We start from the raw sequence: 25101 nt of genomic DNA, 5'->3' as shown, positions 1-25101 counted from the left end.
TAACTGATGGTATTACCAGTAGTGTCATAATTTCAGCTCTTCTCAAAATTGCGTAAAACTTGCAGCAAAAATTTGTCGTGAACTTTTATTATCAGAACCGTTTACGATATCTTAAATATTTTACAGGGTGTGATGATAAAAAATAACTAGACCAGCAATTACTGTCTATTTTTCTTATATGAATAATAATTAGAGGGTTTAAATTAAATTACAATGTAAAGATTTAAGAAAGTTAAACCCTGCCTCCTCTTCAACCCCCTACCGCCCCCCCCCCCCCCCCCCCAAAAAAAAAAAATCAAGAAGAGATCAGAACAATATCAGAGTGAAGTCAATCATTTAGAAAACCTCATGAAAGTCAGATCTGAGTTTAGGGAGATGGGTTGTAACAATGCCAGTAAGTGTATCAAGAGTATTTCGAAATCTTAAAGAGCTTAATCCACAAACCATAAAATATGGCCTCATCCCCAAAATTAAAATGATTTTTATTATCGATAGTGGAGACTTTAAGCTTTTCATAACCGTTTTTCTTTTTTCGATATCTATTATACTTTTTCAAAACGAGATCTTGCAATATGGTATTGTTTTGATGGGAAAATGCATTAGGAACGTCATTTTTTGTAATATAACGTCACGTAAAATGGCGATAGAGATGACTGTAGGATAATAATGCACCTATTTATTAAAGGTGCTTAGACATATAATTGAAGTAAATATTCTCAAATGTTCTGTTTAATGTCACAACTTATTTTCAAATTGTTTAAAGAAGGAAGAATTTTTAATAGCCAAAGGCATAAGATTTATACATGTACGTCGCCGTTGTTTTATGAAGATCTTATTCTCTATAAACACATCTGGGCATCATTTTGTTTCCAACAAATGCTAGAAAATCACAGTAGAACAATGTCGGCAGTTCTGATAAAAACTGATTTTGATGAAATCGAACACGTATTTTATAAAACCTGGTTAACAATTTAAAAAAATTATTTGAATTATAATCTTATTTAAAAAATCTTTTTAGTCGGTGCGATTAAATTGGGTAGGTTGCGTTAGGGGAAACAAATGTATTTTTTATTTTGACCTCGGCAGTAAAATCATATTATTTCAGATCATGTAAAAAATTCCATGTTCGCAGGTATTTTAGAGCATAATGTTTAAAAGCTAGAAAATGCACTTGTATGAGCCTTGCACATGTCCGATCAACGTATTTGGGGTGGGGGTGTCAATCAAAAGGAAAAAGCATTAAACATATTTTGAAGTGAATTATCATTTATCTTACTACGCAGAGAGAGTTCGTAAAATAAAAAAAAAATACACGAGTGAATTTCAAAAATTATTGAATTCCAATACGAAGAAGATCATATTAACTTGTTTAGCATGAATAAACAGGATTTTGCTCAAAGCAACATTAATGCAATCGCTCTCTTTACAGATTCCATTGTGTCTTAACGAATTTTTAGTAAGTCATTTCAAATAAATCTCGTAAATTTAGTGGAATAACATGTCATATAATTCAATCAAAAATATATGTTTATATTTTGTCGGTCTCTAGCACGAAACAAGAGGAGTTTTATGGGTCAGTTATTCTTATTTTTGTTTTTACTTAAGACGCCCCGCCTTCTCATTCAAATAATACAAATACCTCCATAGCTGTAATGGCTAAGCCGGGATTTTACGGTGAAGTATACTATTTTATTTATTCAATATCATGTATATATTGAAAGCCTCTCCCCCCCCCCCCCCAAAAAAAAAAATCATTTATGAGTATCTATACAGACTATGCTTGAAGACTTTAGCTATAATATGACAATGTTGATTTGAAAAGGTAAAATTCTGCATTTAAAAAGGGGCGAGAAAGCAGAGTTATAAAGATTCAATCTCCCCTCCCCCCCCCCAACACACTTGGTGAGAAACAAACAATCTCCGTAGTGGATCAAGTGGGAGTTCAGATTTCAGAGTAAGTAAAAGTAAAGTAAAAAATACCATACCAGCGCACCCAAAGGATACACAGGTCCTCTGCATTTGGTAAGGATTATCGTGTATATACTAGGGATAGCAATTTGTAACCGGTTAATCGATAAATTGGTCGGAACGATGCTAATCCGTAGAACATCCGTAATCGGTCAGTCGGAAAAAATAAAATATATGTAAATTTGATCGCAGTTTCCTAAAAATCCCTTCTGCTTTTTTTTATTTTTTTTTTTTTAGAAAGGAAAGTGCATGCGGATTAAATTTTTATTTAGGGTTTTTACACATCTTTAAATAATTAAGAATATTTGGTTGTAAATTGTAAATAAATTGAAAGGTCAGACATATCTACTACTTCTGGTTATGGTATTAACGCAGAATTAACTTCTTTAACATCGGCGTTGAAAATTATCCCTTTCTGATTTCTCAAGCAAGATTCATGGTTTTCTTTTTTTTTTCTTGTCTATTGAAATTGAAATGAAATATACTCTTATGTACATAAAATTCCCCAATCAAAATAACAAGAAGCCCAGGGGCCACATCGCTCACCTGAGCAATTGGCTAGACAAAAAGCACATCAGATCAGAACTGAAAATTTACTGAGGGCGGGGAGGGGGGAGGGGGTTTGAATTTTAACCCCCAGGGGGTCATGATTTGAACAAACTAGAATCTACAATACCTTAGGATGATTCCCTATAAATATCACTAAGCATGGCTTTGAAGTACTAGAAAAGAAGATTTTAAGAGTTGTTTTCCCTATATATTCCTATTTAAAACTTTTATCGGCCATTTGGCCCCACCCTATCTGAGGGGGTCATGATTTGAAGAAACTTGAATCTACACTACCTGAGGATGATTCCACATGAGTTTCATCTTTCCTGGCCCAGTGGTTCTTGAGAAGAAATTTTTTTAAAAATGACATTAATTTTTCTCTAATTCATAATTATCTCCCCTTGGAAAAGGGCGTAGCCCTTCATTTGAACAAACTTGAATCCCCTTTACCCAAGGATACTTTGTAGCAAGTTTGGTTGAAATTGGCCCAGTGATTCTTGAGAAGAAGATGAAAATGTGAAAAGTTTACAACGACGACGACGACGACAACAACGACAACGACGACGACAACAACGACAACAACAACGACAGACAACGGACAAATTGTGATCAGAAAAGCTCAATTGAGCCTTTGGCTCAGGTGAGCTAATAAACAGGATGTAACTTCTAACTAATGTCTTTTTAGCCTTTTATGAAAAAAAATTGTCAATATGTATATCTTGATGCAACTAACCGGTTAATCGGACGGAATGTTTTGCAGTTAACCGATTAGCAATTCTGCAATCGATTGAAATCCCTAATATATACACATGTAAAGTTAACAACCCCCCCCCCCCCCCCCCCCCCCCCCCCGATAGGGTTAATCGGTTTAAAGCTTTTTCCTTGTCAATGAGTTTAAGTTTGACTTTTGGAAAGGGTACTTTAGACATTTTATTTTAATTTATAGTACAAGTGGACATGACTCCCCTACACCACAACACTTAGAAAAAAAAATTATGGTTCCATAATTGACTTGAATATTATTAATTTTACTGAAGTGTCTCGACCATCGTGCAAAAATTGAATGGAGAAATAAAGAAAGAAAGGATGAAAGGCACTTCTTAGGAACCCCCCCCCCCCCACACACACACATACATGCTTAAATTTGTGTTCTTTCTTAATTATATAAAGTGTATAACTTTTTTAGCTTATTAATATTTCTTGACTCCAAGCCACTCCTTTAGGGGGAAAGCGATGCCATGACCCGTACCTTAATATTTCTAGTAATTACATGAACTATAGTGACATCTAGAAAAATGTATTAAAATTATGCGTTTTAATTCTGGAAACATATTTAAAGTATGTCGGAAAAACGACAGTGAGTGTATCAAGATTAATACTTTCGACGTAAATAAAAGATATGTCAAATATATTTATACTTTTTTTTAAATAAGAAGCCAGACAAGTATTTTTCGTTTCAAAAGGATTATATAATTATACTTTTCACGATTGCTACAGTAACCACTAACAGCGCGTTTTATACAAATTTATGTTACATGTATACAGTTCGATATGGGGATTTGTTAAAAACATATTGTGTGCTGTACGCATTCTCACATGAGTTCTATTTTGGATCCAGTTTACAGGAAACCCAAATGTTTAATTTTTTTAATGATTTATTTTTCAAGAATTTTACTCACTTCTTTTTTTTTTAAGGTATATTTATTCACGACAGCAAGCTACCCAATAGGTCCATAAAAGCATTAGAAATTTTATTAAAATTCAATTCAATTCAATTCAATTCAATTCTTTATTGGCACTAAAGCACATATTTATATATTTTTTTATTTATATAAAATAAAAAAAGCGAAATCTCACTTTACATCTTTTATGACGTCACAAATGACGTATAATTAATCAGTAACGTCATATGTATGTGTAGATGATCATAGTATAAAGTTTTTTTTCGAATCTGATATCAGAAATTCTTTTCCACTATTAATTATCGTCTGAAACATGCGGAATAGAAATGTGTTGTTCTTTTACTCTTATAAATATAATACCCCACTTGTTCGATGCATTTAATTTGTGTAAAACACATGGAAATGTGTGATGGTTTGTAGTCATAGCTCTTTCAAAGATATTGATTTCTTCTTTTTTCAATAGGGGCGCACACATTACGGGTAAATATTTTCATTGGAAAATATCTCTTGCATAGTGACTGTTATTTTTCTGTTTTAATATTTTTCCGTAACGAATGTGCTCAATGTGTAAATCACGATTAACTGTCCTATTTTCGGCATTTTCCCGGAAAACTTCGAACCATTGTAAGGTTTAGTTTATACTTTGATATCTTGGGAAGCTTACAAAACAGTGATCAGAAATTTATAAGCATTAGTCTCTTAAGTTATTTAGGACAATGTTGGGAAAACACTGTGAGAGAATAACACTTTAGGATCTGTTGCCATAGTAACTGAAGTAGAGAAATTTGGATTCTTCTGACTCAAAAAAATAATTTTGAATATATGCTGATTAAAATGATATATAAAATGTATATGTAACTTTTGTTGTCATTTATCTTTCTGTGTTTAGATGTGTGACATATATTGTGAAACACCCTGTATGTGTACAGGCACTGGGTTCTTTGACAAACGTAACTCCTACATACGTGCTAGCATATGAAAGAGTTTCAACATAAGATTTGAAAAATACTTTTGTCAGAAAATAACATTCAGTATATTTTTTATTTGTAGTAATAACAATTGAAGCAAATTTTATCATATTGTTTTTTACTAAACACAAAAAGTATAAAATCATAAACAAGCTTAATTAAAATTATGTCTGTTACCTAAGGCGTGTTTCTTCGAGGAGTCCTTGTTTTCTAATAACCTGGATTTTTGCACCAATTCACCAACAAGTGCCGCGAACTGTTCTTCATTTTTTTCAACAAGGTCAAAAGTATCAATCTAAATGATGAATAATATATTTTTCAATAATCAAGTGTTTCTTGTACATTTTAAGACACGCAAGGTGGAAATACTTTTAAAGAAGTGAAAAAAACCGTTCTTTAATTAGCAACACAATTGTAACAGCAGCATAAAAAATGGCGCAGCATTACACAAACATATGCCTTTTCTTGTGTTTGCTCGGTAAATAAACATCCGTTTGAACGTCGAAGTTAGACTCTATGTTATGATACTTTTTCATTGCTAAAGATAAGGAACAATAAAACAAACTAAGTTTCATTCCCTTACTAAGTAAGATCTTTCCAAAATAGTTTTCAGACATTCCTCCAGTGTCTCAATTTCATGCTCAGTGTCGTCCAGCTCAATACCAAACAGAACAGGAAGCAGTGTTCTTATTTCCACCTCACTGTCCTCCCTAAATAGATCAACTAATAAACATGTGAGCAGAACATTGAATACAAAAAAGAAAAGAAACAAAAACACCCACAAACCAAATCCTATAAATGCATATCGAAAGATAAGGTCTTTTAAAATTCTAAATTTTTATTTCTAAATATCATTTACAATTCATTAAATATATGGAGATAACAAAGAGCATTAAAGCTCAAACAATACAAAGGAAGACCAGAGCAAACACGGACGTCCAAACATCAGAGCTGGGTTCAGGTGCGATAAAGGAATGAGCATCTTCTGCCAATTATCATACTCTCTCTGGTTCTTTTCACGATAGGGAAAAAACGGAAAATCCGTCAAAAATTCAGTGTGTAAATAATGGTATAATAAATAATCACTTCGTATGAAATAGCAAGTCAGCTTTGTCTGATTGATACATTGTATTTGCTGACAAGTTCATTGTGTAGGCCAAATATTCTCTACATACATGTAGTATGATTCAGAAAAAAAATTAATTACGACGTTTTTCACAATGTAGGATCAATATTATGAAAGACAGTATATTATGTCCAAATTCATGTATTCTTTTTTTTTTATAAATAGCTATAGAAATCAATAATATATCAAGTAAATTACATAGCAATGGACATGAGATCTGCCAGCCCGCCTGTTCCTTTCATAAACACGACAGGAATTCCACTCTCAGTGGCTAGCTTGATGTGGTCCACAGCCGACAAGTCGCCTTCCACCAGAATTAATAGTAAGGCATTCCTTTCTGAAAGCAACAAAGGGCAAATATGACACCAATTATTGGACTATCAATGAAAATTCCTGAGAAGTATATTCAACCATGAATCAAAATGGCAAGGAAGACAGCACAAGCATTTCATAATGTGACCCTCATGCATAAAAGTATATATGGAGATAACAAACAATATTCGAGCTAAAATTCCATTTAACAATACAAAATTGGAGCAGAGCATAGTGGTAATATGTTTCAGGTAAAATTACATACCAGCTACGAATTAAGTTTAAAATTTTTCTTAAATCTGTTTTTTTTTTAATAAAAATTCAAAAGTTTCATTGCTTCTTCCAGAATGTATGAATGGAATTGGTTTTAACTTTCCACTCCACATAAAGTACTAATTAGAATAAAAATCTCCTTAACATCTTTCTTATGAAGCAAGGTTTGGTACACGATTGATTGATTGTATGCTGTTTTACATTCCATTGATACAACCTTCGTCCGTCGGTCTCTCTAAAGTCCTCTCGAGCTCAGCCCTAAAATCAATATAGTCTTCATCCGCGGTACGAGCGGGGAGCTTGCAAAAGAAACTGTCGTCTGCATAGATCTAGGAAAAAACAAAATATCTACAACTTTACAAGTCTATAACGAAAAAGATAATTAATTGCGTTTGTCATCATATTGGATATACAAGGATTTTACTTTTAAAGGAAAGAAAGAAATCTATTTCATATTTATTTAAAATTCAATGTATGGAGATAAAGAACTGAACTCAAGCTCAAAAGTCCAACAAACAATACAAAACAAACATAGATTTCCAAAACGCCAAAGATGGGATCAGCTCCCATGAAGAAGCAAGCATTTCCTACCGACCGGCCACACCTGCCGTGTGCTGTTTGTCATGATCGGGAAATAACGAAAAAAAATTATCTACAATCCATTGCGCAAATTATGGTTTAAGAACAAGCATGAAAAACGTCAGTGAGTATTTGACTCCATGATAAATTGCATTTATCATTTTACCGACCAAAGAACTTACGAAAATAGGAATTTAAACGAGATGGTTAATATTCTTGTTTCATCAACTTGTTTGTCAATAATTTAATTCTTATTAGAAATAGTACATACGGTTTGCTTATGCATTCATTATCACATGTAATCTAATCCCATCGTTTTTTGTTTTTTTCTTTAATTTTCGTGTTCTTGGGAATTGATGGCTTAATGAATCTGATACAAGTTGTGTTTTCAAAATTAGATTAAGTTTTCTTTACGGCAGGAAATATTTGGTAAGTTTAAACTGTTTATCCGAAAAAAAAACTGTTTTAGAATCATTTTAAACTATGAATAACATAACAAAGGTCATATTATAAGTTGCATTTCTTAAAAAAATGTTTAAAATGGCCTCAACAAATACCAAATCAGAAGAATATACATGTAAATATAAGATTTGATTGATAAAGGTTTCGGACAATTTGTCACGACCTTCTCCGGCATGCTAGAGGTTCACGGCGAGATACTTTTGACTTAGCGCTGCGTAAAATTAACACTGTTAACTGAATATCGTTCAAAAGGGAAAAAAATTAATATTCTTCTAGAAAAACCTTCCACCACAAAATATAGTTCCCGACTTAATCCTACTGGAATGGAATTTAATTGAGGTTTTTACAATGGATTTAGTTTAATTTGCATTGTAGAATGTAGATTTTATAATTGTTTGTGACTTTTATACCCTTTTAAAATATGTAGGTACCTTAAAACTTCTTTACTTCTTTACAGTTTATTTAATGCATTATATGTTCCGTCCAAAATCTCAGACGGAACGAGCTTGTTAGAAAATGGCCTTCAGATATAAAATTCCGAAGTATATAAGAAGCGTAAGGAGAGGCGAATCGAGGCTCTTTCTTGTAGGAATGTCTCGGTCCCTACCTCGGCTTCCTCGTCTTTGTCCTTGCCCTTGCCTCGGCTTTCATTATTATTGCTCTGGTTTTCATCAAATTCTAGGACCTCTGGTAGATCAAAGTAGAGACCCGTGTCCTCCACAGGCTTAGAGGGGACGGAGATCAGTCGGAGGTTCGGACGGGCCGGCTTCTCTAGGTAGATGTATTCCTCCATCATCTCACGGACTATTTTAGAGACCTTTAGTGGCTCCCCCTTGCTGAGTATTAGACAATCTATGGATTTCAGCGTGCAGAAAAATTTTAATTTATTCTATTCTTTCTTTTGGCCGTGTTATTTCGGCCTTTATATGCTTGTATTGAACATAAATCATATAAATCAGTATAACTTATTATTTACATAATGACCTAAACAGATGACGGCAAAGTAGTGATATTGACAAATTTTAAATATAGGTTATATGTATTTCTTGAATTCATAACAAGAGTATTTATACATACTCCCTGCGGCCTTTGCAGCATAAGTCAAAGATTGCTGGAATCTTGACTTGGGCCAAGGCTTTGGAATCAGATTGTCGGAGTCCCCTATGACGGAGAATATCATGTTGGGTTGGGACTTGGAGTAGACTTTTGTCACGAAGGACTTTATTCGTTTTCTCCAATTGTTCCTTTCCATTTCCACCACTTTACCATTCCTAAAATTTGCAACATGTTGCAATTTTCGTCATGCATGTTTATGGCTGCTGTGTAACTTATAAAATGTTACATATAACTAACAGTAATTATGCTCTAAAGTCTAATTAAGAAAAGCATGTGCACATTGAATACAGAGGTAAAACAAATATTTAAATCCTAGATGGGATCAGGGGAGTATCTCCTGTCGACCGTTTATTCCAGTCACGTGCCTCTTATAATGGTATAGTAAGCGAAAACAAGGGGTTTTGTTAGTTTTAATCTTTGATTTTCACTAATTGTTCCTTGAACATAGTGTTAAATTTGAATCCCACACCATTTGTCATTCAAAAGTATTCAAAATAATTCAATTGATAAAAAAATAGGTCAAACAGGAAGATCAAGGAAAAGGGGTCAAAATTCATATTAGCATGTTTGAACCCATCTTGTTACTAGTATAATACTTTCAAAATATGAAAACCCTTTCTCTTCTCATTTGAAAGTTATAAGAAAAAAAAAACATTTAAAAATCGGTAAAACTTCAAGGTCAGAGATTCAAAATTCAGAACATAGTTAGAAATGTCTTATCACAGGCTATGTACATATGAAATATCAGAGCCCTATCTTATCTCATTCAAAAGTTATTAGCAATGTTAAAGATTTTTTTGAGACAGACGGACAGACAAATGCAGTTTTATGACCCTACTCTTTCGCGAAATAGTGGTACACAAATGCATAATAGGAACATTATGAAGATGTTGAAATGTTAAGGAAACAGGAATGCTAAAGAATTTTTATTTAAACCACAGTAACTTACCTCGTTTCAGCCTTGTGGATAGGAAGTTTTGGAGTATTCAGGGATTTAAGGACAGCTTATGTCACGTGTTATTTTGCATTAGTCTTCTCACCAATTAAAATATACACAGTTTTGGAAGGAAGTAGCCTCCTGATTCGCATCTTGGTTTTTTGACATGATCGCTAAATAAAGTTATCAGTTATTTGGAATCTCATTTATCTAAAGATAAAAATTAAGTTTATGAAAGGGGACAACACAAAAATTAGATACTTACAACTCACTTTATTTCCCTGTCTCAAACATTACCAGTATTTAATTACTGTTTGATTGTCTGTAAGTTTGTGAATGCAATTTTCATTTATATTTAATTTTTAAAACGTAGATTCTGTTGAGCTAAAAATCCTCGAGAGGGACGTTAAACAACATACAGACAGATATATATATATATATATATATATATATATATATATATATATATATATATATATATATATATATATATATATATCTAGCGCCTTATATTTGTACACAAGAAATGAACAAGATGGTGTGATGTGGTCTGATTTTGACCATATAAGAATAAAAGTTAGGATATTATTGTACCTTTCCCACAATTCGGCTCAAGAACTCTCTATGAAGTTAGGAATTGTGGAAAGAGTATCAGACTATTTGTGAACTTCCAGAGGAGTAGCTTAATCCATTTCATAATTTGTTCATGATTTAAAGCATGTTCCCAAGGTATTTGACTATATTCAATTTTACTTTTCAATAAATTTATATTTGATGATTAAGGGCCCTCAAGAGGAAATGAGAGAGAGAGGGGGGACATACCTTTTATTGGTTAACTTCGTCTATATTCATATACTTGAGATGGCGTCATAAATTTATAAATTATAAATTCTGTTAAGATTACGCCAGGCGATAGCAAAACATAAACAAGAGGCCCAGGGGCCACATCGCTCACCTGAGCAATTGGCTAGTAAACTGGGAGGGGGGCTTGAATTTTACATCCCTTCCACCAAGGGGGTCATGATTTGAACAAACTTGAATCTACACTACCTGAGGATGATTCCCTATAAATATAACGAAGCCATGCTTTGAAGTACTTGAAAAGAAGATTTTGAAAGGTTTCCCTGTATGTTCCTATGTAAAACTTTGATCCGCCATTTTGGCCCCACCCTACCCCTGGGGGTCATGATTTGAACAAACTTGAATCTACACTACCTGAGGATGAATCCACATGAGTTTCATCTTTCCTGGCCCAGTGGTACTTGAGAAGAAGATTTTTAAAGATTTTTCCTATATATTCCTTTGTAAAACTTTAAAGCCATATATGGCGTAACTGATAAAAAAATATATTTTTGAAAAATACAAAATGAAGTAAAGAAATATAGTTAATATATTTAAATTCAAACTTTTCATACAATTCTGAACACGGAGAACACCTCGTTTCATCTAATAATACGATTTTATCTTCTCTGTATTGTGTTATTTAAATCTTTTGTATTTTCTTCCGAGTCGGAGAAAATTCCGAGAATCCAATTTAAATTGTGATATCTTTATAACGCAATTGACTTAGATTTTGTAATTTACGGAAAATCTCTATCTTTATATAAAGTAATGATACAATTAATAAGTTCTCATAATTTTAGTCTGATAATTTTCATTGTACATACGCCATATATGGCTTTATTCGGCCATTTTGGGCCCACCCTACCCCCGGGGGTCATAATTTGAACAAACTTGAATCTACACTACCTGAGGATGATTCCACATGAGTTTAATCTTTCCTGACCCAAAGGTTCTTGAGAAGAAGATTTTTAAAGATTTTCCTTATATATTCCTATATAAAACTTTGATCGGCCATTTTGGCCCCACCCTACCTCTGGGGGTCATGATTTGAACAAACTTGAATCTACATTACCTGAGGATGATTCCACATGAGTTTCATCTTTCCTGGCCCAGTGGTACTTGAGAAGAAGATTTTTAAAGATTTTTCCTATTTATTCCTATGTAAAACTTTGATAAGCCATTATGGCCCAGCCCTACCCCCGGGGGGTCATGAATTGAACAAACTTGAATCTACATTACCTGAGGAAGATTCCACATGAGTTTCATCTTTCCTGACCCAGTGGTACTTGAGAAGAAGATTTTTAAAGATTTTTTCTATATATTCCTATGTAAAACTTTGATCGGGCATTTTGGCCCCACCCTTCCCCCGGGGGTCATGATTTGAACAAACTTAAATCTACACTACCTGAGGATGATTCCACATGAGTTTCATCTTTCCTGGCCCAGTGGTTCTTGACAAGAAGATTTTTTAAAAATGGCTTTAATTTTTCTCTTAATCATAATTATCTCCCCTTGGAACAGGGCCTGGCCCTTCATTTGAACAAAATTGATTCCCCTTCACCCAAGGATACTTTGTACCAAGTTTGATTGAAATTGGCCCAGTGGTTCTTGAGAAGATGAAAATGTGAAAAGTTTACGACGACAACAACGCCAACGACAACGACGACAGACAACGGACAAATTTTGAAAGCTCACTTGAGCCTTCGGCTCAGGTGAGCTAAAAAGAAGAAATTGACACCTTATCAGAATGGATGAAATGTACCAGAGATATGATAATATTAAGCGATTTTGGGGCAAAATAGAAAACCATCTATTCTTCTGTGTTCAGTAATTCTGAAGTGAAAAGGAATTTAATAGATTATACGACCAGTTTGTGGTCACTGCTGACGAAGCAGGTAACAAAATTGTCTTCGTTTATAAGGCTCATTATTATAATTGTATTTTAGAGGAACTGGGATGAAAATTCCATAAAATCATATGCCAGTTTTTGAATGATTTTTTTTTTATTATTCCCGACAAACAGAATGAATCTGAATAACTATATTTATGCTGGATTTTTAAAACTTCACTTCTCCAGAAGTCTTTAAGCAATTAAAGATATACCGTAAATCTGGAAATTTTTACGTCGATTTTATTTTGCGAATTCGGGTCAAAATGTTGATTAATTTTTACGTTTCAAATTTTTGCGAATGACCACTGTTTGTTTACATTTTCTTATTGGTGATTTATTTTTCAGAAAAATATTTTTGCGAATGCAATGAACTCGCAAATTTGCTTAAAATTTATCTACAGCAAAAATTGCCAGATTTACGGTACATAGTGGGTTCAAATAAATGTACTACTACGCCTCTTTCTTTTCTCCTCCCTAAAATATTAACAGTAGTGAAGGAAAAATTAAGGAGTACTGTTCAGCAATATATTCAAGTAGTGGTTTAAATCAGATGTGGAAACTTAAAATATCCAAAGAAATTTGAAGTCACAACATTTTACCAAAATCAACAGAATAAAAGCTAACGACTTTCCTTTTTATATATAACCATTCCCCACGATGAGTTAATCCTTTTTGCGTGGACAATGCAGAAAATATATATTAAGATGCTTAAGATTCTGATTGACAAAATCTAAATGAACACATTCTATATGAAAATCGAACATTTCAGAAAAAAATGTACGCTTCAACAAACACGTTCATTTAAATGTGAAATGGATTTTATTGGTTTATAGCAAAGGAGGCAAACTCTTCAAAAAGGGCCAAGGTCGAAAATTATGACACTTCCGCTCATCCATATAAATCCTAAAACATGAAGATTATGTCTACATACACTGAGTATTCAGCAGATATATATCTTATGCATTCAAATTCATTGAAACTTAGGCTATTATCGATTGGATACCTTAAATTATGAGCGTGTAAATAATATGTGAAAAAATATTGGCGTTAGTCTCATGGTAGTGCCATTGTTTTGGAGTCTTGGATGAAAGGGGTTGATCCTTACGTCACGGATGCGTATCTATCTAACACGAAAACCTGTCCTTTGGATGAGACCTTACAACAAGTCCCTAGTTGCAGCAGGCCCATTGCTGCCAAAAAACAAGTTCCGAGTACATGTACAGGTCCAAATTTGAAGCCCTTCTTCTGGTAAATTGCTTGTCAAATTACCTTCAACTATATCGAATGGACATTTTAAAACAAGCAAATAAATAAACAATATAAACTATTGACAAACAAGTTAATGAAACAAGAATATACGCAGTCTCGCTTATAGTAATCATTTCGTAAGTTCTATGGCCGATACAATGACATTGTCAGCAAATACAATGTATCATTAAATCAAAAGGTGGCTGAATTTTTTCAAACTTATTGTTAGGCCATATTCGACACAGTTGGTTGTCCATGTTATTTCCCGTTATTGACAAGGAAAACATGGCAGGTATGAGAGGTCGGCAGAGGTTGATAACGTGCTCCATGGCACCAGATCCCCGCTCCATATTTCATGTATCGACCGTAGAACTAACAAAATGATAAATTTTAACGAAACTGCTGATATTCATGTCTCATCAACTTGTTTGTCAATAGTTTACCTCGTTTTAGATTTTTTTTATACGTAGAGCATGCTCTTGCGCTTCGAATCAACTGAGATATATAAATTCCGTATGCAGGCGATCAAAATATATTGCTGAAAAAGTAAAGGAATTTGACAATAGAAAAACCATCATGTTTATCATAGAGCATGGGTGTTAGATTACCTTTTACGTCTTTTCAAGTAAAATATCCAAAAATGAGACAGATGTCTCAGACTTTGTGGTAATTTTTAACTCAAGTTTACCAGGATATATTGCATCGACATTAGAACGGCAATTACCATTGTCATTTGACAATATGTCGTTCATATATCTAAATGTCAAGTTGAAGGCCACAGCAAGTGTTTCCGTCTTTTTACACAAAAGATTTTGCACAATATCTGCTTTACATGAAAACAAGAAGAGGTCTGCTTATAAAGGGCAGCACTAGGTATCCATGGGAATTCCTATAAATGTTTGAAGACCTGGATTGGGTTGCTCAAAACTCTGGTTAAGGTTAACCGCTGGTTAAATCTCTTATCCAGTGGTTAAATTTTACCCGTTGGTTAAATTCTGTTGCTCAAAATTTATCCACTGGTTAACTTTGCTATCCAGTGGTTAAATATTGGCTGAAGTTAGCCATTCCACAGAGGTGGGTTAAGTCTCTTAACCAGTGGATAAATATGACTAGCAAATTATTATTTGTTGTAAATTTTGGGGGATAACAAAAGAAACAAAGGCTTATAGATATTGTAACCAAGAATTTAATGTTGATGAATACTTAAAAAGACATAAGCAGTCATTTATAAGTCAAGTTGAAGTGGTTTTGAAGCAATATTAGGCAGGGATAACAACACTGTCAGGGATATGATAGGTTTTCTTTTTTTATGTCTTCATCGTCAGCAGAAATGTTTTAAATGGGTTCTTTCAAGGATTAATCTGTTGGCATTACAAAGGATCTTATCAAGCGGCCTTCCTTTGCTGAAAAATAAATATTTATTTTAGGTATATTCTAAATAAAATTATAAATGAATAAAATTGTTGGTCATTTGCATATAGGTCTAATAATGGATATAGATAAATTGTTCTTTGGTTACCATACATCAATATTTAAAATCAATTGAGAATTGACACCCCCTCTCTCCCCCCGACACACACACATCTCTACCCCCCTTTTTTTTTAAAGATCATGCATTATGTTTTTTGTTGTTTTTTTTTAAATAATATTAGTTATAATTTCCTTGCCAATATTTTTGTCTGCCTATTTTATCATACTACCTTTCTTGTTGACTGCTGCATTAAATTAAATGCGTACCATTTCTTTTGATTTTATTATTATTTTGGCAAGGTCTCGTTGAGATAAAGTGAATAAAAATATTTAATCAAAATTAAATCTAGCATTGAATTCTAAATATCTATCCATAGGCATCAGGATTTTTTTTTTGCAAAGATAATCTTTATATAGGTATTGAAAATTGGGGTTATCTTTTTAAATTTTGTTGGTTTAAAAACAATCCCCCTCCTCCACCCCCACCCACATTCAATTACCACTCTACTTTCACAATGCTTCCGATGCATATATGCTATCAATATCTACATGAAGATTTTTATCTAATTTCTACATATATTGATGCTAATATTAAAAGGTGTTGTATTTATAAAATACACTTGGGATAATGCATTTTAGTTACAATGTAGAATTTAATTGTACGGAGCGAAATGCATTAGTGACGAACTCGCTATATCTACTTGCATATTCGACCATGACCTTTCTGTAATAATTTTAAAAATGCTACACTTTCAGACAGTGTTAGTGCATTGTAATGCAGGATTACATAAATGTGATGAAAGTTATTTATTGTTTGGAAATATTTGACAAACTTCTGGACTGAGATCTTTCTGTCAAGGTATGTATAAAAGCGATGATACAACAAGTGCGAATTTCCTCGAATAATAGCAGACGACGTTTACATGTTGTAAACAGTAAAGGTGTCCTGACTCCAATCAGTTATTATTTAGGTATGAAACGATACAAATTGATGTATTTGCCTTGTAATTATAGCTGTCTTGAGTAGGTGAGTAGGTGTTGTCTTTAAAATATTTTCTGTAAAACTAAGATCTAACAGCTTAACAAGCATCTAGGTTTCTGCAATCTTACCTGTGGTGTTAATCCTTTCCCATTCTACGTGTTTACAGTTACTGCATCCCCCACTTGAATTTTCAGCAAAGAATAATCCTAGCTGACTTGTGTGTTCCTCACTTTTTGCGACTAAAGGGTTTGTTTAGTTTTGATACTGTTACATGTCGATATTTCTCCTCTTCTCCACATACGGTTGTAACGTTAAAACGTCTCACTATTTACTTATTTGATATTTATCATGGTAGCCATTTTGGGCGGTTGACAACTGGACAAGTGTAATGCATTGTGGGATACTAACCAGTGGTTAAAATCATGTAACCTGTGGTTAGTTAACCAGAGGCTAATTTTATTTTGAGCAACAAATATTTGACCAGTGGTTAGTTACCCAGTGGATATCAAATTTAACCAACGGCTAACTTATCCAGTGGTCAAATTTAACCAGTGTTTTGAGCAACCCAGTCCAGATCTCCAAAAACAAAAAAGATATTGTCAATCCGATACTAAAGCATCTTTTTGATATTCACTTTAGAGTACTCTACTTTCTGAACAATCAAAATGTTTTTGTTAACAAAATAATTTTGCACATAACCAAAGACAAGGTTAGTAAATTTACGAGTTCAGTTTGTACCCATGTAAATTCTAATAGGTTGTTTAAAAGACCTGTCCCCAAAAATCACAAAATACTGTCTATAAGAATTTCGACCACCTTTGAATATCAAATTCACAGTACTTTTGTTTACATTCAAAATGTTGTTTAACAGAGTAGTTTTAAGCTCACCTCAACGAAGTTGGGGGCGCTTATGTAATACCCTCGGCGTCGGCGTCGGTGTCGGTGTCGGCGTCAGCGTCCCAGGTTAAGGTTAAGTTTTTTGGAGCAGTTTTCTTTTTTAAGTACTTCTATGTCCTATATTGATTAGACATGCATGAAAGATGGTTCTAGTGTGTTTCATTGTACCAGTCAAAGTTTCAGATGCTGCAATTTCAGCAAAGGAATGACCAGGTTAATGTTTTTGGAGCAGGTTAACTTTTTTGGTGCAGTTTTTGGTGTAGGTTTCATTTCCAAGTAACTATAAGCCCTATGTTGACCAAACTTGCATGGATGATATATCTAAGGATGCATACTACAGGGCTTGCTTCAGATGCTGAATCTAACCTACATTTTCTGGTTAAGTGAACAAGTTAAAGTTTTTGGTGCAGGTTTCATTTCCAAGTAACTATAAGCCCTATGTTGACCAAACTTGCATGTATGATACATCTAAAGATGCACACTACAGGGCTTGCTTCGGCTGCTGAATCTAACCTACATTTACTCGTTAAGTGAACAGGTTAAAGTTTTTGGTGCATGATTCATTTCCAATTAACTATAAGCTCTTTTATGACCAAACTTGCATGGATGATACATATAAGGATGCATACTATCGGGCTTGCTTCGGATGCTGAATCTGACCTACTTTTTGTTGATGAGTGAAAATGTTAGTTTTTGATGCTGAATTCGACATACATTTTCAGATAATAGACCAGGTAAAAGTTATGGATGCAGGTCTATTACCATAAAACTATAAGGTTTATATAACATTGTATAAACCAAACTTGCACAAATCTTGCATCAAGAGATGAAAACTCTCAAATTTGCCTTAGATGCAGGAATTTAATTACATTTTCACGAAGAACTAGTTTCAATTTTTTTATGTAGGTCTATTTCAAAATCAGATTAAAATTGCTTAAATATTTTCATTTTTGGAATGTACACTTCTTGTTGGTTAATTGTGTGACTTTGCTTTACTTAAAGACAACATTTGCTGAGGTTAGCTCTGTAATCTCTGATTACCTATGTTTAAAATGACTAATGACAAGGTAAGAAAAATTACGAGTTCCATTGGTAAATAAATTTACGTTCGCTGTTTATTTATAATATTTACAGCTGTCAATGACGTAAGAAATCTTGGAATAATTGTGGTGAATAAATGTACATGTATATAAAGTGAAAATTCGGAAGTTTTGATGATGTTGATTTTGTTAACATTCTGTGTTGCAAATGTTCGAAAAGTTCCTTGAAATAGTGAAAAAACATGTATGTCCATATGATAAACACCATTTCTCAAATATCTTGTTGAGTAGAGCTCTTGCAGTTTCTCCTTCAATATTGTAAATATTTTAAAGAAAGAGGTTTAGTAGAACACTTACTTTCAGCCGCTATGTATCTTTGCTTGTAATGATATTCAAGAAGTTTCTTTATTCAACGTAAAAGCAATTGATATTCATTTTGGTTGTATTGAATTTTAAAATCTTCAAAACTGACGTATGATTTTAAAGATTTGCTCCTTAGAAAGGTATCTATGAGTATACGTTGAATTACCGGATGTAAAATTAAAATTGATTTCCTGTGAAATTCAATTTTAAGTCACATGAGTAACCAATTTCAACCAATTTTGACACAGAGCATCCATCAATGGTAGGGAACAAAAATTGTTAATTTCATGGTCCCTGAAACTGTTGACATGATTGCAATCAGCATTGCTTCCTCTACCAAAATATGGTATTCATGGCCTCAGTGTCAGGGGTTCTGGTGCTAGGATGGGGTTTATTTGATTAGATAGTGAAATTGCATCATTTTTTTTTAAAAAAAAATCTTTTCTTCTCCTGAGTATAAAATAAACTAACCTAGTATGAAGTAAGGTAGAATAAGGCTCTCTCTTCCACATTTGTGAATTTCATGGCCTAAGGAAAGGGGTTCTGTTGTTAGGGTAGGGCTCTGTTGATTACAGGTATAGAGTGAAAATTCATAAATTCTTTAAAAATCTTCTCCTTTGCTTCTAGGTATTAAACTAATGAACTAAGTACATTGTTATTATTAGGAAGGATGCTCCTTCCCATTTTGTGAATTTTGTGACCCCTGGGTCATGGGTTCTGGTGTAAGGGTGGGGCTCTAATGAATATATTGTGAAATTGCATGCCGGAATTATTTGAATTTTTTTCCTTTGCTCATGGGTATTGTGCCAATGATCTAAGTCTATATTTATGATTAAGAAAGGATATTTTCAAAATAGTTAATTTCAGGGCCCTTGGGTCAGCTGTACCAGGAGGGGGGGGGGGGGGGGGTTAGATATGTGGCCTCAGGGTCAGTGGTTCTTGTGGGGTGGGTTGCACAACTTGTGGTTATAAAGTGGAAATCTTCCTCTGGGTATTAAATATCCAAAGTAAGCATGTTAAGTGTATGAATTTCATGGCTTTTTAAAAAATACGAACAAAAATAAATTGTTGGAATGTTTTTACATGTACATGATACCCATGTGACCTATAAGTCCCGTCGGCCTCTTGTATATAATGAGCCTTAAAAGCAGAGACAATGTTGTTATATGTACCGATATCATCAGCAGGGACATGTATACACTGATGATGTATTCTCTTTTTTTATTTGTGTGAAAAGAGGGGTTGTTGACCTATCTTAACAATTTATCTATTAACGACATTGTAAGTTTACATATAACTTCAACGGACCAGGAAGAAGATTGGACTTGTGATAATCATGAGAGTAGAAACCAGTCATATTGTTCAATAGAACGGAAGCTAGCAGATCAAAGTTTTTTAGGCACTGATACCATCAATATGTAGGTATCGAATTTTCATAATTTTTTGATATTTAGACAGATAAAATTAGAAAAAAAAAATAAATCTATTATTTTGGTGTACCTGTAAAGTGCGAAACGAAATAGAAACGAAACGAAACGAACTGAAACGAAACAAAATCTGCCAAAACGAAACGAAATCACAATAAGGGGCTGGAAAGTTAATAAATGGGGAATTTACCCGCAATGTACAGAATACTGTCTGGCACAATACATCAGGTAGATAGCGAGTCTCTATCTTCTGTTTACATAGAGATAATGCCGGGGTAGATGAAGCTGAAAGATGAAGGTCCTCCATAGTGCTTAAATCAAAATAAATTAGAAAAGTTAGTCAAATCAAGCCTTTAGCATTTATTTAACAGAAATATTTTTCAGGCTTTCTAGAAAATTTAAATTTTGCATATCTTCTACATAGCTTATTATTTTAAAAAAGGTTCCCAAAAGTGGGATTACATGTTATACAATATTACATGTATTTACAAAAAAAAAAAAAAAAAAAAAAAAAAAAAAAAAAAAAAAAAAAAAAAAGTCTAGGTTCTCCACAATAAAGAATTCATGGAGTTGTAATTCTACATGTTTAATGGTAAGTCTAAGGGAAGTGACTCTAATTACAAAAACTGGAAAACAGTGCAAAATGACCTGCAGAGGAGGGTCATCCTGATGAAACAACGGGTGCAGTAAGAAAGGAATAATACAGATATGTGGTGTGTAGCTACACCAAAGAAACAATTTTACTTCAATTTCATTACCCTGCACTCCAAATAGCCATAGGATCACACGCACTACCAGCCAAAAGATGTCAAGACAGAAAACTGTGCTCCTTTCAAATGGCCACTATAAAATGCCCTTTTTCGGATCATCAAAATTATTTGAAAAAATACCGAAAATGCAACCGTTAGAGAAATAAAATAAAATGAAAACCAGGTCACAGCCCCTACAATTTTATATATGTACAACACATAAATACACACATGTACATAATCATTAATGTACACGCATATATATGTTTACATACTTACATACAAAAATTTATCATAAGAGCATTCTGATGCACTTTATTAACTTCATCAATATTTAAATAGAGAGGCAAAAATAACATTTTATGACTTTGAATGAACTAAATTAACTAAATTTTTAAAAAATTGGGGTCTCTATAGGTAAAAAGAATACCAATCATTTTACCATACAACTCTATACAAAACTTATTACCTTCTCAGTACTAGCTTAATTTAATTTCGGACAAATCCTTGGCATCATTTGATACTTTTATTCAAACGCTTATAAAAAAGACAGAAAAAAAGTCCCATGACGTTTATAGGTCAAAATTGCAATTGTTTTCAACTTAAAGGTATCGGCAATAAATAACACTCTGGCAAAAAAAAAAAAAAAATCAAACTCCGCTCCTACAATTTCCCCTGGTATTTCTATATTTTCTGTTATATTCCTACATTCCGTCATTTATTTCAAGCATTAATTTTTTTTTCTTTAAAATGAAACAAATAACACACCTCATTTCGGCCAATCAGGTAATGCCTACTTATTCAGCACTCTACATTTTGCCACAAATAAAGCCATTCGATCATCCGGGGATTTTGTACTCTCATTCCTATGTTAGTGGGACTTGGCTTTGTGCGAAACGTACGGGACCTTTATTTGCCTCGGGGTCGATATTGAATCAAAAAACCTCCCATTTGACAAATACGTGCAATTTTAAAATGAACGTCGTAGAATGATTTAACAATCAGATTCAAATGAAAGAAATAAATACAACAAATAGCATTAAAAATTGAAAATCCATTAAACATTACAAAATACATGTAGGAGCGAAGCTAACACGGACATCCAAAATATCGAAGGTGGAATCAGGTGTCATGAAGGAGAGCGCATCCTCTGGTCACCGGTCACACCCGTCGTATGCTTCTTGTCATGATCGGGAAATAACGGAAAATCCGTCGACAATTCAGTGTGTAAATGATAGCCTAAAAATTAGTTTTCAGTATTTGACTCAATAATAACTTGTATTCGCTGACAAGGCCATTGTATAGACCATAGAACTTCGGAAATGCCGACTTTAAATGAGATTGCTGATAATCTTGGTTTATCAACTTGTTTGTTAATAATTAAACTCGTTTTAGAATTTATTCATATGTATAGCCGGCTCTTGCTTATAAAATCAACTGAGAGAAATTAAATCTGTCTGCAGGAGATGAAGGTATTTTGCTGCACAAGTCAGAGAATTTCACGATTGAAAAGTTTAAGTCATTGCGTTTGTCATAGAGCTTGGTTGTTAGATTACCATTAACGTCTTTTTCAAGAAAAATTTCCAAACATGAATCAGATGTGTCAGATTTTGTGGTATCTTTTATCTCTACCTCACTGGGATATTTCTTGTCGAAAAAGAATGGAAAAACTATTGTTCAATTGACAATACGTCGTCGATATATCTAAATGTCGAGTTAAAGTTCACTGCAAGTGTCTTCTTCTTTGTACGTTCACGATTATTGACAAAATCTTTTGATGAAAAATATGGAAATAACGAACAGTGAACATCCCCTGCCGACCTTGTCATGATCATGAATAAGGAAAAAAACCTTCGTCAATTCAGTGTGTAAATAATGTACTAACAATTAGTAAGAAACGTCCCTCGGCAATTGATTCAATGATTAATTGTTTACATGTTATTGTATCGACATAGAACTAACAAAATTATCACTCTTAACGAGACTACTGATATTCTTGCTTTATATAGATACAAAAATAGGTCCAATAACATTGGGGTACAATAAGTACCAATGGAAATGTCAAAAAATGGAAAACATAGTCTCCAAAAATCAAAAAAAGTGAGGAATAAAGAAAGACGTTTGGTTAAACACATTTACTGGAACCCGCTACGTATTTTTTAAAGACTTTTTATGAAGTTTCGGATTCCAATATAGATATTGTAATTCAAATTTATTTTGGTTGTTTGGAATTGTTAAAAAAAATATTAACAGTTGACATATGATTTCGCAAAATTTCAGCGGTAGCTATGAGTACAATTTTGATTACCAATTATAGAATTTAAACCAAATTCTTCTTAAATACATTTTATACGATGCCTTAAAAAAAAGAAACATATTCAAACAAACATAGACAATGTTGTAACCTGCTTTGTCCACAGGGACTAGTAAGTATTGATCATACATTATAACAATTTTTACTTCAATCTTGATTACTGAATACAGAAGGATAGACGGTTTTCATATTGTTCAATTCTTTAATACGCAATTTTAACATGAATCTGGTACATGTACATTTAATCCATTCTGACAAAGTGTCAACGTCTTCTTTTTCATATCTTGCCCATCGCCTTGCGTAATCTTCAACAGAATCGATAATATTTATGAAATTCTGACGCCATCTGAAGGATCGGGTTCCCTATATTTAGGACCCTTTAAAATAAAATAAGTGATCTAAGGTCCTCAAAATTAATTATATTTACGTCACCTGTAAAAACGTGTCCAGCGGGACTATAGTTATAGGGTGAAGAACATGACTACGATGGAGGATTATGTTTCAGATACATTGTATCCAGGTCATGTAAAGTTTTTGTGTAATTAAACAGCTTTGAAGCAATGGAAAATGTTAATTGTGGGAAATATAAGGATAAGGTGTAGTCTTTAACCTGAAATATGGTGGAATACAAGACTGAACCTATTTGTGATTACGAATATTACTTACATTAACCAAGTCAATTTCTTTATTGGCATATTAAAGTTTAGGGAAAAGATGGATTGTTTCAGCTGCATTTTTTAAAATTCAAATTTAAATGTAAGTTGATCGTTTTCTCAAATATTACTCTGATAATTCCTACAAACTTATAGAATTATCTACGGAAGAAAAAAAAACTCCTTAATTGATATATTATGGCTTAAAATTAAAACAACACTATTATACCACTAATTCCATAATCGAATTAATAATTTATTTTAATATACAACATTTAACACCATTAAGGAAATCCAAGCAAAATATATATTTATTTTTTTTTAAAAATCATATCTTGATTCTATCTGTCTTTTTTCAAGACATTTCTCTCTTTTAAATGCAGACATACCTAAAAATCAATTTTTGATTAATAATTGCCCATTCAAATATTAACTCATCGAATGAACATTTGAATATTCCTTGACATCCTTAAATTTAAAAGATTAGAAGCAGCAGTCGATGTATATTTCTAGGAAATACAACATGTAGTCTTTAACTTGAAATATTGTATTGTCAAATACAAGACTGATCCCATTTGTAATAAAGAATATAACTTATACTAATAGCGTCAGTTTCTTTGGTTACATGTTGAAGTTTAAGGAAAAATCGGATTTTCCTAACTACATTTTTCTTCAAAACGTAGCAGTTTGAAAAGCCTATGAGTTTCAATATCCATAAACACATATCCGAGCTTAAGAAATAGGAGGCTCATGGGCCCCTACCAGTTGAGCTAAAACTGAATACATCAGCTGAATGATCAAAAATATTTAAATAGTAATTATGATAATGAATATACGCACTATAAAATGGGTATGTAATAAATGAATATTCTGAAACATTGTTGAAATACATTTCGTATTTGCCCTTTAAGGTTAAGATCTATTAAATGATTTGTAGGTAAACAAGGTGAAAAAAATGTATTTTAAACTGTCATTTTCAATGAAAAATTAAGAAACCCAGCCATGAATATGGGAGTTTTTGTCATATTCGACAAAGGAGATGTATCCAGATTGCCTACAGTCTCTCAGAAAACAGTAATTAGTATGTTCATTGCCTCTTCTTTAAATCAATATCAAATTTAATATATCAAATGTAATATATGATTTCAAATTGAATGTGATGAAAATACTCAATTTTCTACATAATTCTTCTAATGCCGTAAAATACGGGAAAAAGAAAGTTGAGATTGATTATGACGTCATAATTCATCAA

The 25101-nt window shown here is 33.0% G+C and overlaps 1 protein-coding gene across 1 annotated transcript; it reads right to left on the bottom strand.

Annotated features, from left to right (window-relative positions):
* Window positions 1-5344: 5344 nt before the first annotated feature.
* LOC134279255 (uncharacterized) lies at window positions 5345-9171 on the bottom strand (the record flags this gene model as incomplete). Its single annotated transcript, XM_062761611.1, has 6 exons — window positions 8997-9171; window positions 8527-8771; window positions 7096-7207; window positions 6492-6630; window positions 5751-5877; window positions 5345-5462 (listed from the first exon to the last, which is right to left on the bottom strand). Coding segments are annotated over exons 1-6 (916 nt in total), but the record flags the coding sequence as incomplete, so codon positions are not given.
* Between the last annotated feature and the right edge of the window lie 15930 nt (window positions 9172-25101).

Source organism: Saccostrea cucullata, unplaced genomic scaffold, assembly GCF_032062105.1.
Source record: "Saccostrea cucullata isolate Sc308-1 unplaced genomic scaffold, CSIRO_AGI_Scuc_v1 ctg1592, whole genome shotgun sequence".
NCBI lineage: Eukaryota > Metazoa > Mollusca > Bivalvia > Ostreida > Ostreidae > Saccostrea > Saccostrea cuccullata.
This window is presented reverse-complemented; position numbering and strand designations above follow the sequence as displayed.